Source organism: Bos indicus x Bos taurus, chromosome 28 (assembly GCF_003369695.1).
Source record: "Bos indicus x Bos taurus breed Angus x Brahman F1 hybrid chromosome 28, Bos_hybrid_MaternalHap_v2.0, whole genome shotgun sequence".
In the NCBI taxonomy this organism is placed as follows: domain Eukaryota; kingdom Metazoa; phylum Chordata; class Mammalia; order Artiodactyla; family Bovidae; genus Bos; species Bos indicus x Bos taurus.
In genome coordinates, this window is record NC_040103.1 from 10,337,135 (window position 1) to 10,353,958 (window position 16,824).

Here is a 16,824-nt window from a genome sequence, read left to right on the forward strand (position 1 = left end):
ACAGAAGTTTGCTACATAATAAAGGAAGTTTATCTGTGACAACATGTGGTAGCTACATCTGAATGCTTTTTCTTGTTGAATTGTGTTTGGGAAACTGAGAGTCCTTTTAAAACAATATGTAGAACGTATTTTTAGAAGAATTTGCACTTTAAAAGCACTTAAAGTGAGATAACTTTAAAATAATTATTATTTTTGATTTTTTAAAAAATCTGTAAATACAGTTTAACTATATAACTAATATACTTTTCCCTGGAAGTTTTGGTTATACATTTTTCCTGTAAAAGTTGTTTCTCTGTTCAGAATTTTTTTTATACCTTGAAATACAAGGTATAAAATTAAAATTTCTTACTCTCTGGGTGTTATCCTTTAGGTATTTTGCATATATAGTCTTTATACTGTGGTACAGCAATAATCTGTAACTAGCTGTGATAAACTATAACTAATGTACTCCTCGACTGAAATCATGTTTATGTTGTAAAAGCATATTGTACACTTTGAATATTCAAGTTCACCTCACTTCACATATTGGAAAACAAACTTTTAGGGAAGCAAAGATTTTATTCTTTTTATGCTACAACTTCAGTAAAAAGCTTCAGTTTCTCCTATGTTTGGTGGGATTTAAGGCCATATTTTCCGTTTTCTGGGGCTTTCCTGGTGGCTCAGAGGTTAAAGCATCTGCCTGCAATGTAGGAGACTTGGGTTTGATCCCTGGGTTGGGGAGATCCCCTGGGGCAGGAAATGGCAACCCACTCCAGTATTATTGCCTGGAGAATCCCATGGACAGAGGAGCCTGGTGGACTATAGTCCACGGGGTTGCAAAGAGTCAGACACGACTGAGCAACTTCACACTTCAGTTTCACTTTCCGTTTTCTAGAAAAAGAATCTTTGGGGGAATTGAGTTAGCTGAAGGTAATTCAGATTTTCTCCTACAACATCGTGTCAGTCACAGTGCTCATGTTGACAACTTTTGCCAAGTTGTAATGGGATATTTATTTTTTTGGTCCTCCATTTCTTCCCAGAAATATGAACAAGAACTTTTCAAACTGGCACTGCCTTGCCTGAGTGCAGTTGCGGGAGCTTTGCCTCCAGACTACATGGAGTCAAATTATGTCAGTATGATGGAAAAACAGTCATCAATGGATTCTGAAGGGAACTTTAATCCACAACCTGTTGATACCTCAAAGTATGGACTCTTTCTATTGCAGCAGATTTTTATTGTAAATGATGTGTGAAGTCTGAAATTGAATAAGGTACTAAAGTGAACTTTCTCTCATCCATGCCCCCTTTGAATTGGTATCCTTTTAATAGGGGTCCCTTTACTTGATGAAATGATAGTAGTAATACTAATGGTTACATGAATACCAGAAATTGATAAGATGTACCTCCTAAGAGATACACTCTTAACATCACCAGGATTCTCTGTATGTAACCACATGGTTATATCTATAATCATGAGAATCAAGAGAGGATATCAGTTATCTTTTTAGTTGAAGTTCTACCCTAAATGTTAAATTAGTAATTTCAGTCAACCTCTGTGTAGAGTCTTTGACTAGGATGTTTCCAGCATGCAGGCAAGGCTATTTCTTACGAGCAATGGGGCATTATTCATCATCACTACATCTCAGCCAGGCCTGGGGTTAGCAGTCAGTGTTCAGCCTCATAAAACACAGCATGAGAGTGAACGGAATATCAAATGAGAATATCTCTGAAAAATTTAGCGTGCAGTGAGGGTGCAGTGTGACAATCTCAACTACAGGTACACTGTTACCTAACATTATGAAGTTCTTCCATGGACCTGGTTGTGTAAATTGTTCTGCAGATCAGGTGTTTGGGTATGTTAGGTGTTTGAGGTCTCAGCACTTTTGTTTTTGTTACCATCTTTGAGTAGAATCATGGTTTTCCACTTGCAAAGAGGCTGTTCTTCGTGCCACATTGTCTTATCCATTCTGTAGTCACTCAGCAAGATCAGTATTAGCAAGGTAGTCACTTGGTGGTTATCATCCCCAGCATCTGAATTTACTTGGGTGTTCAACTTTCAGGCCTCTTGTGTCCCCCCAGCTGGTTTAGCTTCCATAACCAGATCAAAATTTTGACCCAAGTGGTATGCCGTTAGTTTGATAATGCCTTAAATTTGCATGTTTGGTATTTGATGACAGTCCTGTGAGAAAAGACTCTACCCCCCAGTATTTGGCTTATGTGATTGATTGATCCTTTGTATCTCTTCTAAAGTAAGTAAACCAAAATGTCACATGTTCACATTCCTACGTGGGTAAGTTTGTGGTTTGCTAACATACAATGTAATCCAGAATTTTCAAATAACATCAGAACTGTGTCATGGCTTTGATGTTGATTAATTGAATCCAATTAATGAGTAAATGCTGGGCATGTATATTAATTTACCTCAGTTTACCCCTTTGGGGACCTCTTAACAGATTAGGTTTGCATAGTGATATCAGTAGTGTCTACATCTGTATGATTTTTACGTATTGTTTTTTAAATGTGTGTAATAAAGTTCAGTTACCAACTAATAACATGCGAGAAAAGAACAGTAAACCTCATTATATCAGGTCTTATAATTCTATTCTCAAAGTTAACTGCATTAATAAGTTATTTTCATCAGTGAATGGAATTATATGCATACTTAGTTTTTCATTGATAGATATATGTAATAGTACCAAGTCTTATATTTACCATCAGACTTGGTCACCAACTGCATGGACTTCATGTCTGTTTGAGAGATTAAATATTTATTTAAACATGAAAGAACTCAAGAAGAAATGTTATCAGAATCATAAAGCAAGAATTGATTAAATGCTTTTCCCTATTGTTCATATTAGTAACACTTAGAATTTATATATAGATCATTATTATTTAAAATCATTAACACATCACTGGTTATATTCAATTAACTTAAAATTAATTTTAGTACATTTAAAAAATGTAACAAATCAGATTTTAGCAGCCTTTTACCCATTTATAGTTGTTGCAGAAGAGATTAAAATCAAAAAAGAATAACTTCAAAGGACCAATGTGAGAGTAAAGTATGTCTTTAAGCTCCTTATCTAACTATATCTTCATTCAAATTTAAAAAAAATTGGTGCAATCTATTGTCCTTTTCTTGCATACATTTAAATTATTTTTCTCATACTATTTAAATTTTTATTGTATATAATTTATATTAAGATATAAAGTATGAATAAATATAAGATGAGCAGATAGAACCTTATTCGCTTGACTTTTCTCATACTGTTTCTACCATATGGAAAAGTAATACCTTGTTAAACCAATTTTTTAACAGTTTTGCATTGAATAAGATATGAACAGTCATAAGCTGTGGAATAAATTATGAATGATTCCCTGAAAATTCTATGAAAATCAAGCCTCTTTTCTTTGTTTTTCTCATAGTATTACAATTCCTGAGAAGTTGGAATACTTCATTAACAAATATGCAGAACATGCCCATGACAAGTGGTCAATGGATAAGGTAAAAGAACATCACATTCTAAATCATTAATGAATGTGCCTAATGACTGATTCTGGCTCACATATTTCTGACCATGCCAATTTTCTACTTTCAAGTATGAGCATTAGATTAGGAAAGAACATTTAATTATGATTTGCTAATATAATATTTAGCTCTGCCATGGATGTACATAGGATATACCTATGAATAAGAATATTTGTGTTCATAAAAAGCACAGTGTTAGAGAGAATAAGATGATGAAGGAGTAGTTGGATGTAGAGTACATCTCTCTCCATGGATACATTAGGAATACACCTTCAAACACAGAAGTGCATGCAGAACACCAGCTGAGAGCAGACAGGAGTACCTGACCAGAGGAAAGAATATATAGAACCATGCAAAACTCGAGATCAAGCCCTGAGCCTTTGGAGTGGGAGCACTGACTCCAAGACCCTAGACTACCAGAGAAGTAGCCCTAGGGAGTATCAGATACTGAGAACTCACACAAAGGAAACCACTTGAATACAAGACCCAGCATCACCCAACCACCAGTAGCACTCTGTGCAGGACTCCTCATCTAAATAACAAACAAAACAAAAATACAAACCCAATCATCAGCAGACAGGATTACCCCCTCACTCAGCCTTGCCCATCAGAGGTCAAACAAACAAACAAACAAAAAATCAGCACAAATCTCACACTAACCCCTGGACCAACTTTATCAGGGCAAAAATGAAAAGGAAGAAAGAATTCAGCCTTGAAGCCTGGGAAAAGGAGACCTCAAACACAATAAGTTAAAAAAAATAATGAAAAGGCAGAGAAATACTGTACAAATGAAGGAACAAACTAGAAACACAGAAGTCCAAATAAATGAAGAGGAAATAGGCAAACTACCTGAAAAAGAATTCAGAATAACGATAGTAAAAATGATCAAAAACCTTGACAACAAAATGGAGAAAATGCAAGAATCAATTAACAAAGACCTAGAAGAATTAAAAAATAAACACACAGAGACAAACAATACAATTACTGAAATTAAAAATACTCTGGAAGGAATCAATAGCAGAATATCTGAAGCAGAAGAACAAATCAGTGAGCTAGAAGATAAAATGGTAAAAATAACTTCTGAATAGCAGAATAAAGTAAAAAGAATGAAAAGAACTGAAGACAGTCTCAGAGACCTCTAGGACAATATCAAACGCACCAACCTTTGAATTATAGGGGTCCCAGAAGAAGAAGAGAAAAAGAAAGGGTATGAGAAAATTTTTGAAGAGATTATAGTTGAAAATTTCCCCAACGTGGAAAAGGAAATAGTCAAATCAAGTCCAAGAGGCACAGAGAGTCCCATACAGGATAAACACAAGGAGAAACATGCCAAGAGACATACAATCTAATCAAACTAAGACCAAATGCAAAGAAAGAATATTAAAAGCGGCAAGGGAGAAGCAACAAGTAACATACAAGGGAAACCCCATACTCTTAACAGCTGATCTTTCAGCAGAAACTCTGCAAGCCAGAGGAGAATGGCAGGAAGTATTTAAAGTACTGAAAGGGAAAAATCTACAGCCAAGATTACTGTACCTGGCAAGGATCTCATTCAAAATTAATGCAGGAATAAAAAGCTTTTCAGACAAGCAAAAGTTAAGAGAATTCAGTACCACCAAACCAGCTTTACAACAAATGTTGCTGCTGCTGCTGCTGCTAAGTTGCTTCAGTCGTGTCCGACTGTGTGCAACCCCATAGACGGCAGCCCACCAGGCTCCCCCGTCCCTGGGATTCTCCAGGCAAAAACGCTGGAGTGAGTTGCCATTTCCTTATCCAATGCATGAAAGTGAAAAGTGAAAGTGAAGTCGCTCAGTCGGGTCTGACTCCTAGTGACTCCATGGACTGCAGCCCACCAGGCCCCTCCGTCCATGGGATTTTCCAGGCAAGAGTACTGGAGTGGGGTGCCATCGCCTTCTCCGACAACAAATGTTAAAGGGACTTATATAGTCAAGAAATACAAGAGAATAAAAAAGATGTACAAAATCAACCCCAAACAATTAAGAAAATGGCAATAGGAACATGTATATCAATAATTACTTTAAATGTAAATGGACTAAATGCTCCAACCAAAAGACACAGACTGGCTGAATGGATACAAAATCAAGACCCATATAAATATATGCTGTCTACAAGAAACCCACTTCAGACCTAAAGACACATGTAGGCTGAAAGTGAGAGGATGGAAAAATAGATTCCCTGCAAATGGGAAGCAAAAGAAAGCTGGAGTATCAATCCTCATATCAGACAAAATAGACCTTAAGATAAAGAAGATTACAAGAGATAAGGAAGGACACTAGATAATGATCAAGGGATCAATCCAAGAGGAAGACATAGCAATTGTAAATATCTATGAACCCACCATAGGAGCACCTCAATACATAAGGCAAATACTAACAGACATAAAAGGAGAAATTGACAGTAACACAATGATAGTAGGAGACATTAACACCCCACTCACACCAATGGACAGAGCATCAAAACAGAAAATTAATAAGGAAACACAAGTCTTAAATGATACATTAGATGAGCTGGGTCTCAGTGATATCTTCAGGACATTCCATCCAAATGCAGAAGAATACACCTTCTTCTCAAGTGCACATAGAACATTTTCCAGGATTAACCACATCTTGGGTCACAAATCAAACCTCAGGAAATTTAAGAAGATTGAAGTTGTATCAAGCATCTTCCCTGACCACAACACTGTGAGACTACATATCATTTACAAGAAAAAATTTGTAAGAAACACAAACAACGTGTTTCTAAATAACCAACAGGTTACTGAAGAAATCAAAAGGGAAATCAAAAAATTTCTAGAAACAAATGACAATGAAAACACAACTCAAAACCTATGGAATTCTGCAAAAGCAGTTCTAAGAAGGAGGTTTATAGCAATACAATCCTACCTCAAGAAACAAGAAAAGCATCAAATAGACAACCTAACTTTACACCTAAAACAACTGGGAAAAGAAGAACAAAAAAGCCTCCAAAATTAGTAGAAGGAAAGAAATCATAAAGATCAAAGCAGAAATAAGTGAAAAAGAAAGTATACTAAAGATTAATAAAACTAAAAGCTGGTTCTTTAAGAAGAACCAAAGAAGAAGCCTTATCCAGACTCATCAAGAAGAGAGAAGAAATCAAATCAACAAAATTAGAAATGAAAAAGGAGAGGTTATAACAGACAATGCAGAAGTACAAAGGATTTTAAGAGACTATTATGAACAACTATATGGCAATAAAATGGATAACCTGGAAGAAACTGATAGATTCTTAGGAATGATCAGGAAGAAATAGATTCTTAGGATTCTTAGATTCTTAGGAATGAACCAGGAAGAAATAGAAATTATGAACAACCCAATTATAAGCACTGAAATGGAAGCTGTGATCAAAAATCTCCCAAAAAACAAAAGCCCGGGACCAGATGGCTTCACAGGAGAATTCTATCAAACATGTAGAGAATAGCTAATGCTTATTCTTCTAAAACTCTTTCAAAAAATTACAGGAGAAGGAACACTTCCAAACTCGTTCTACAAGGCCACCATCACTCTGATAACCAAAACCAGACAATGACAACACAAAAAAAGAAAACTACAGGCCAATATCACTGATGAACATAGATGCAAAAATCCTCAATAAAATTTTTGCAAACAGAATTCAGCAACATCAAAAAGCTCATACACCACAATCAAGTTGGGTTTATTCCAGGGATGCAAGGATTCTTCAATATATGCAAATCAGTCAGTGTGATACACCATATTAACAAATTGAAAATAAAAACCATATGATAATCTCAGTAGATGCAGAAAAAAGCCTTTGACAAAATTCAGCACCCATTTATAATGAAAACTTCAAAAAATGGGCATAGAAAGAACCTACCTCAACATAGTAAAGGCCATATATGATAAGCCTACAGCAAACATTATTCTCAATGGTGAAAAACTGAAAGCATTCCCCCTAAGATTAGAACAAGACAAGGGTGTCCACTTGCACCACCATTATGCAACATAGGTCTGGAAGTCCTAGCTACAGAAATCAGAGAAGAAAAATGAATCTAGATCAGAAAAGAAGAAGTAAAGCTCTCACTGTTTGCAGATGACATGATACCGCACATAGAAAACTCTAAAGAAAGTGAAGTAGCTCAGTCGTGTCCGACTTTTTGCAACCCCATGGACTATAGCCTGCCACACTCCTCTGTCCATGGGATTCTCCAGGCAAGAGTACTGGAGTGGGTTGCCATTTCCTTCTCCAGAGGATCTTCTCGAGCCAGGAATCAAACCCAGGTCTCCTGCATTGTAGACAGACACTTTACCATCTGAGCCACCAGGGAAGCCAAGAGAAGAAGAGAACTCTAAAGATAGTATCAAAATATTACTAGAGTTAATCAGTGAATTTAGCAAAGTTGCAAAATGAATACACAGAAATGACTTGAATTTCTATATACTAACAATGAAAAATCAGAAGGAAAAATTAAGGAGTCAATCCCATTCACCATTGCAACAAAAAGAATTAAATATATAGGAATAAACTTATGTAAGGTGACAAAAGAACTGTACACAGAAAATTATAAGACACTAATGAAAGAAATCAAAGATGACATAAACATATGGAGAGATATTCCATGTTCCTGGGTAGGAAGAATAAATACTATGAAAATGACTATACTACCAAATGCAATCTACAGATTCAATGCAATCCCTGTCAAAGTACCAATGGCATTTTTCACAGAACTAGAACAAAAAATTTCACAATTCATGTGGAAACACAAAAGACCTCAGTAGCCAAAGCAGTGTTGAGAAAGAAGAATGGAGCTGGAAGAATCAACCTTCCTGATTTCCGATTATACTACAAAGCTACAGTCATCAAGACAATATGGTACTGGCACAAAACCAGAAATATAGACCAATGGAACAAGATAGCCCAGAAATAAACCCATGCACCTATGGGTACCTTATTTTTGACCATAGAGGCAAGAATACAATGCGGCAAAGACAGCCTCTTCAATAAATGGTGCTGGGAAAACTGGACAGCTACATGTAAACGAATAAAATTAGAACACCTCCTAACATCATACACAAAAATAAACTCGGGAAGACAAATTCAGTAAGACATAGTGACTCTGCATCCAGAAATCTTTTAAGAAAACTTTACCTTTTATGTGTAATTTTACATTACAAAAAGATCTTGAAAATTTTTAATCAGAATTTAGTAATTATTTACATCTTCTTGTCTTCAGTTGCATCTCTTATCACTAAATAGATCTTCAGTTCCCTTACAGGGCAAGATGGCATGTTTTATTTGCATTGTCTATAAAAGAGGAGCGACTTGAATGAGATAACTAAGTAGCCCCAATGTCTGACACAAGTCCTACATACTTATATGAGATTTTTTCTAGAGGAAACATCGTGCACAGTTGTCACATTTCAGTTGAGCCTAGTAAAACTTGAAAGAAGATGGTTAAAATAGGTTTGTCAGAGAAATTAAGTTGAGATGATGCAGGAATCTAAAATGAGGATACACTGCTTTGCTGAAGGGAAAATCAAACAGCAATAGTTCCAAAAGATGTTTGTGTCACGTGGCAATTCAGTATTACCCAGTTTCAATCCTTGCCCTGGCCAACCAGTCCCTTCCTTCCTCTAAGAAACCCCATTTTTGTTAAGCATGTGACTTATTCTTTGTTCAGTAATTTAACCATGTTAGTAGGTGAGTCAGTAAGAGTAAAGTATCTGCCCTATTTAAAGACTCTATTAGATACTAAGCTGTTGGGGGGTGGTGATGGAGAGGAAGTTTACAGGAAAGCGGTCCTGAGCTGTTTCAGCCTAGTTATTCAGATTCCATTGACATCCAGGGAAACAGTGAAGTGTGCCAGATTATATGGGCAAAAGCATGTGGGACGAATGTGTTGATAGGTCATTGAACATAGGAATAGCAAAACAAATAGCACTATTTAGGGAGGCTTCCAAATTAAACAGCCACTTCAGATTAAAATGAGTGTCTCACATACATGCGTCACAGGTTGAGGTCCTCAGTTAAACATGATGAGCTAAAATGAATATCACATTGGCTGTGCAGCCTGTAGCTGCCTCCTAGGGGAGGGCGATTGACATAATCACAGATCTGTCTAAGGAAGGCTGGGTGCTATTCATCTCTGCATAAAAAAAATGTATGCCAGGAAATTCCCTGGTGGTCCAGTTGTTATGACTCACCACTTTCCCTGTGGTGAGGGGAAACAAACAAACAAACAAAATTGGTCTGAGAAACAAACAAACAAAAAATTGTTCCAGGTGATCACTCAAAATAATATTGACTAGGATGAAAATCTTTATATTGACTTATACTGGATAAAAGTTCAAACCTTAATGCTTATCTTGGTTGATTTTAGATTTACCAAGTACATACTTAAACACATGCACACCTACACTCTAAAATTAATGCATGTAAAACAATTTTGATTTTTTTTTTAGTTGGCAAATGGATGGATTTATGGAGAAATATATTCAGACTCATCTAAAGTTCAACCATTAATGAAGCCATATAAACTATTATCTGAAAAGGTGACTTTTTTTAAGTTTACGTAGCTTTAATTTGGGGGTGGAAGTTTTTGCTATGTAAATTTCTTATTAAAATGTCTTCTTTATACATACTATTTATACCCTTTCTCAAAGGTCTCCTTTTTACATTTTTTTTGTCTTCTTTTTCTTCATAATCCAATTTTCTGTCAGTATTTAACTGGTTATTATCCTTTCTATGTAATATTTTTCTGTTTTTTAAAAAAATTTTATTCCTCTCCTATATATTTAAGAACTTTAGAAAATATTCTTATCAATCTAAAGAGTCTTTTGTAGTCATTTTAATAATAGCAGTGCTTCCAATACAAGAATATGGTGTATCTTTCCATCTGTTTGTGCTGTCTTTCATCAATGACTACACTACCCAAGGCCATCCATAGATTCAATGCAATCTCTGAAAAATTACAGTGGCATTTTCCACAGAAGTAGAACTAGAAAAGTTTTTTTTTAATTTGTATGAAAATACTAAGACCCCAAACAGCCAAAACAATCTTGAGAAAGAAGAATGAGGCTGGAAGAATTGTGCTTCCTGACTTCAGACTATACTACAAAACTACAATAATCAAAGCACTATGGTACTGGCACAAAAGCAGAAGTCTAGATCAATGGAACAGGATAGAAAGCCCAAAAATATGCCTATGCACTTCCAGTCAATTAATCTATGACAGAGGAAGCAAGACTCTATGATGAAGAAAAGATAGCCTTCAACAAATGATGCAGGGAAAACTGGAAGTCACATGTGACTTTATGAATGTTCTAATGAATTTTGAACATTCTTTAACATTGTATGCAAATAATAAGCTCAAGTGGATTAAAGATGTAACTTTGAGACCAGACAGTATAAAACAGAGGAAAATATAAGCAAAACACTCTTTGACATCAATTGCAGAAATATTTTTTGGCTGTGTCTCCTATAGTAATGGAAATAAAGACAAAAATAAACAAATAGGACCTAATTAAAAAAAAATAAAGAGTCTTTTGTTAAGTTATAATGAAGTAATATATTTTAGTATTTTTATTATTTATGTTTTCATGTACTTTACTTCTGTTGGGGGAAAAGCAGTATCTTGACAAATGAACTGTAAAGGATTTTCTGGCTCCCTGCTTATAGAATAAGTTACTTCTCTGTTTATTCAGATTGTAGAAATGCTGTCAAGCACATGTCATATAATCTGGAACTTTTTCCTAATAGTGATCCTGCTTTCTAGGGAAACTAAAGAAAATTAACCTCATGCTATAGTAAGCCAGGATCCCTCTTAGCATCATTAGTCAAACTGGATTTCAGCTCACATTCTGCTCTTCAGAATTTTTACTTTGCTTTTTTATTTTTAAATAAACAGTGCTAATCAAAAATGTTTAGGTGACGGTAGAGTATTTCAGAACAAAGTGTTAAATATTTTAAACTTTTATTTAGGTTCATAATATGCCATCCTTTTATCTTTTTTTTCTTTCTAGGAAAAAGAAATTTATCGCTGGCCAATCAAAGAATCTTTAAAAACTATGCTGGCTTGGGGATGGAGAATTGAAAGGACCCGAGAGGGAGACAGCATGGCCCTTTATAACCGTACTCGTCGTATTTCTCAGACAAGTCAGGTAAATATCACAGTGATGTCTGTGTCATTTTAAAATAATTTGAGTATTTCATTTAATTATTGTGTTTTCCACAACAACTAATTTGAAAATTCTGAAGACTAATATAAAGTTTAGAAAGTCTACTTTTTCTTTAAGTAAGCTTAGGCCTTGGAGTTTAACTGTCAGGCTGTACTTCTCCTGATGGTATATAAAGGAGTACCTGGTGATAAAGTCTTGAAGGTATGTTAATAAATAAGTTCCTTACCTACAATTAGGTTGTCTATTAAGGTTTTGTCTCCTTGCCAATAAGAACTGCAGATTGGTTCTTAGGGGCTAGTGGAGTGGTCAGAAGTAGTGATCTGGATCTAAAGCTTCCATGGATGTACTTGCAAAGGGAAGATATACAACTGGACAGGCAGAGCAGGAATGAAAGAGCTCACTGTTAGTGGGCCGAGTCAAGGAAGTCAGTCAGCTGAGCAGAGCGTGGCTGTGGGGCTTCTGTGCTGAAGAGGGCACAGTAAGGACAGCCTTGATCTTGAGAACCTTTGTTGTTGCTGAGTTGCTAGGCTGTGTCCGACTCTTTGCAATCCCATGGACTGCACCATACCAGGCTTCCTTGTCCTTTACTATATTCCAGCGTTGCTCAAAGTCATGTCCGTTGAGTCAATGATGCCATCCAACCATCTTATCCTGTATCTGCCACTTCTCCTCCTGCCCTCAATCTTTCCCAGCATCAGGGTCTTTTCCAGTGAGTCAGCTCTTTGCATCAGGTGGCCAGAGTATTGGAGCTTCAGCTTCAGCATCAGTCCTTCCAGTGAATCTTCTGGGTTGATTTCCTTGCTCTCCAGGGGACTTTCAAGAGTCTTCTCCAGCACCACAGTTTGAGAGCACCAGTTCTTCGGCACTCAACCTTCTTTATGGTCCAGCTCTCTCATCCATACATGGCTACTGGAAAAACCATAGCTTTGATTATATGGACCTTTGTTGGCAAAGTACCAAACACTTTGCCTTCTTGCATTTCTTTTGTTTTGGAATGGTTTTGGTCACTGCCTCCTGAACAGTGTTATTAACCTCCATCCATAGTTCTTCAGGTGCTCTGTCTATCAGATCTAATCCTTTGAATCTGTTTGTCACTTCTACTATGTAATCATAAGGGATTTGATTTAGGTGATACCTGAATGGCCTGAGTGATTTTCCCTACTTTCTTCAATTTAAGTCTGAATTTTTTAATAAGATCTCATGATATGAGCCGGGGAAGGCAGTGGCACCCCACTCCAGTACTCTTGCCTGGAAAATCCCATGGACGGAGGGCCTGGTGGGCTGTAGTCCATGGGGTCACTAAGAGTCGGACACGACTGAGCGACTTCACTTTCACTTTTCACTTTCACGCATTGGAGAAGGAAATGGCAACCCACTCCAGTGTTCTTGCCTGGAGAATCCCAGGGACGGGGGAGCCTGGTGGGCTGCCGTCTATGGGGTCGCACAGAGTCAGACACGACTGAAGCGACTTAGCAGCAGCAGCATGATATGAGCCACAGTCAGCTCCAGGTCTTGTTTTTGTTGACTATATAGAGCTGCTCCATCTTCTGCAAAGAATTTAATCAATCTTATTTTGGTACTGACCATCTGGTGATGTCCATGTGTAGAGTTGTCTCTGTTGTTGGGAGAGAACCTCTCCTTGACCAGATACCAGCTGGCTCTTTGATTTCTTCTAGGAGCTAAACCTGACCTTGTCTCTTTCAAGCTGCTTGGGTTACTATATTTGGTTTAGCCAAAATATTGTGTTTTTTGTTGCCATTTATATTGATAACATTTTTGAAGAAAGAAAATGAAGACACTCAAAGCATGTGTTTCGCATGCTTCACATTTGAAATATACTGTTAAATAGATTTAAGTTCTGATTTGGGCCTACTCTGCTCAGTCACTCAGTCATGTTCGACCGTTTGTGGCCCTGTGGAATGTAGCCCAACAGACTCCTCTGCCCATGCAATTTTCCAGGCAAGAATACTGGAGTGGGGTACCATTTCCATTTCTAGGGGATCTTCCTGACCCAGTGATCGAACCTGGGTCTCTTGTGTCTCCTCCTAGTCTGCCTGCTAGTAGAGGCAGATTCTTCACAACTAGCACCATCTGGTAGCCCAGATGCATATTTTACATCAAATTCTCTTAAGTATCATGAACATAGAGGTTTGTAAAAGCATACTTTTCCTGTTATCATGATTGCACATATTTCTAACTAAATTCCATTTTGTTTTAATCTGTTTAAACAAATATTGAGCACAAACTGAGTCCTGGGCCATAGGAATATAAAGATAATAAGATCTGATTGTGTTCCAAAAGACTCACAGTTTGGTGTTAGAGACAATCAGGTTAAACCTACTCCAATGATAAGATTTAGGTTAGTGATACATACAAGGTACTCAGAGTGCAGAGAATGGAATTATCTGGGTTTTTCTTTTTTTCCCCTCTAAATTGTATAGGAAATAAGGAAATTATTACATAATGGAAGTGATGTGAAGCTTTGCCAGGAAACATAGATTCTCCCCCATTCTTGATAGCAAAAATTATGGGCTCTAATTTAAAACTGCATGTGTTGAATGAGAGCATGCCCTTTGAAATAATAATGGTCCCAATTCTGTGAGCCAGTACTAAAGAGTAGAAATGGTAGAAGGCAGATAAGAAAAAAGACCTTCTCTTAGCCAGAAAAAACTGGGCCTATATAGCATGCCGGAGCACAGCCCAGAGAAGCCAAGGGAGGGGCTGTAGCAGAATGAGGGGAACTCCATTCTCTTGTTGCTGCCTTTGCCAAATGTTTTCTCACCACTGCCGTCGGAGTGGGTAGGGCCGACTGCTAAGTAGCCTCTCCCTGTCCTGTCTCTAGAATATTTCTCGAATAACAACAAAGGAAGAGAAGCAAAGGGTCATTCTATGATTTTAGCCATGCTCACCTGAAGATTAACGTAACTTATGGGTTGCATACTTTTGCAAACACCCCTGAAAAAAAACAAACAAAAAAACCCGGTAACTGACGATGAAACATAACAAGCTCCAAAATGGTTCTGGGTCATGTCAGATATAAAATCTTACCCCAGATTTAAGAAACTGATTTTAAAACATTGAAGGTCATTACAGACTCTGTAAATTATAAGGTATAAACTGTAACCAATCCATTTTCAGAAAAGGATTACCTTTTTCTTTAACCCCAGGAAAATTCATTGTTTTGCTGAATTAAACTTTTCTTGAGCGTGCTAAAAAATGCTATGTTGTGTTTATTTCCTTTTTTCCTTACTTCCCCTTTAGCTCGTAATGTAGTTTTCAGTGCCCATTAAGCCCTCAATAAATATGATTTTATATGATACCCATATAACCATCACTTAAGTCTTACTGATTTTCAGTGACATGTGTGATATATGACATATATTGTTAAACCCCCTGTGTCATTCAAAAATATTAGGAGGTGCCTATGCTAGACATATGGATTAAGAGGGACAGCCCTAGAGGTAGGCTTCAATCCTGGGACTTCCACTCTGTAGAAATAAACTGCTGGGCATATTACTTAATCTGTTTACCTCAGTAGATGGTAACTCATGATTACCATTATTATTTACATATTTTTAATGTCAGGAAGCATTTTTTCAAAGGTAAATAAAAGAGCTTGTTTGTGTTTGTGGTACTTTTGACTTTTAGTAAAGAAAGAATATTTCTATCAGTGTCAGAAACAGAAAGCAGCAAATGCTGCAAATATATTTATAATCCTTGTCATTATTTTCACCCTAACATTATTGAAACATAATCCATTATAATTTGAAATGTTAAAATGGATTATCATTTCTTAATTACTAACGTTACAGTATTATCGTCTTTTTCAGTTATCATCTTGCCAAGCTTCTTAATGTCGTTCCTCTCTCCAGTATTGATTTCCCATGTGATTATAAAGATATTTTCTATTATGTAATAGGTACACTCTTGAATAAATTAAGGAACACTTTTGATGGCATCACTTTATATTAAGGACTATCTACTTGGATGAATTGAAATCACTTGTTGACATGATTCTGAGCCAGTATGCTTCATTTATTTCTGCTGGGACTCAGCACTGTGTCTGCAAGGCAGAAGTGGCCTGTATTTAACTCAGCAAGATCTGGGTTTGAAATCCTGGCCTCGCCGTTGAGTAGATAGCTTTTTTATGAGCTTGGGCACACTGCTTAACCTTTCTATGCTGCAGTTTTCTCCTTTTAAAAATAAAACAGCAAAGAGCATCTAATTTACAAGATTATTGTAAGGATTGCATCGTAATGCTTACAAATCACTTAAGAGTGTGGTGAGCATATGTTGCAGTCAACATTGGACCTTATTAGGATCATTGTAAGCATGATTTCAGGAAATTTACTACTCAATTACAATTTTATAATTTGCATATTAAGATAATATATGGGCATAGACAAAGCCAATAACTTGATAGAATATAGAATAGAGTGTATACCTATATGTGCTGCTGCTGCATCGCTTCAGTCGTGTCCGATTCTGTGCGACCCCATAGATGGCAGCCCATCAGGCTCCCCCGTCCCTGGGATTCTCCAGGCAAGAACGCTGGAGTGGGTTGCCATTTCCTTCTCCAATGCATGAAAGTTAAAAGTGAAAATTAAGTCGCTCAGTCGTGTCCGACTCTTTGCGACCCCATGGACTGCAGCCTACCAGGCTCCTCTGGAATTTTCTGAAATTCTGGAATTCTCTGAAAATCCATGGGATTTTCCAGGCAAGAGTACTGGAGTGGGGTGCCATTGTCTTCTCCAATACCTATATGTAGAATCTATCAATAAAATATGACACAAATCAACTTATCTATTAAACAGAAACAGATGTGCAAACATAGAGAATAGATTTGTGGTTGCCAAGGTGAAGGAGTGGGAAAGGGAAGGCCTGCGAGTTTGCACTAACAGATGCAAACTATTATACACAGACAGGATGGATAAACAGCACAGTCCTACTGTGCAGCACGGGGAACTATCCTCAGTATCCTGGGATAAGCTATAATGGAAAAGAATGTGAACAAAGAATATATATAAATGTGTGTGTATGTAACTGAATCACTGTTGTACAGCAAAATTAGTGCCACATTGTAAATCAACTATACTTTAATAAAATAAAAAAGAATGAGTGTAAAAATGCTGACAGAATTAG

At 36.8% G+C, this 16,824-nt stretch overlaps 1 protein-coding gene across 1 annotated transcript in view; it reads left to right on the plus strand.

Annotated features, from left to right (window-relative positions):
* The window catches only part of RYR2 (ryanodine receptor 2), an 830,352-nt gene that overhangs the window by 617,286 nt on the left and 196,242 nt on the right, over positions 1 to 16,824 (plus strand). Inside the window, exons 53-56 of the mRNA XM_027531123.1 lie at positions 1,020 to 1,183; positions 3,406 to 3,484; positions 9,967 to 10,056; positions 11,527 to 11,664. Of these exons, the coding sequence (XP_027386924.1) occupies positions 1,020 to 1,183; positions 3,406 to 3,484; positions 9,967 to 10,056; positions 11,527 to 11,664 (471 nt within the window). The remainder of the gene's footprint in view (positions 1 to 1,019; positions 1,184 to 3,405; positions 3,485 to 9,966; positions 10,057 to 11,526; positions 11,665 to 16,824) is intronic.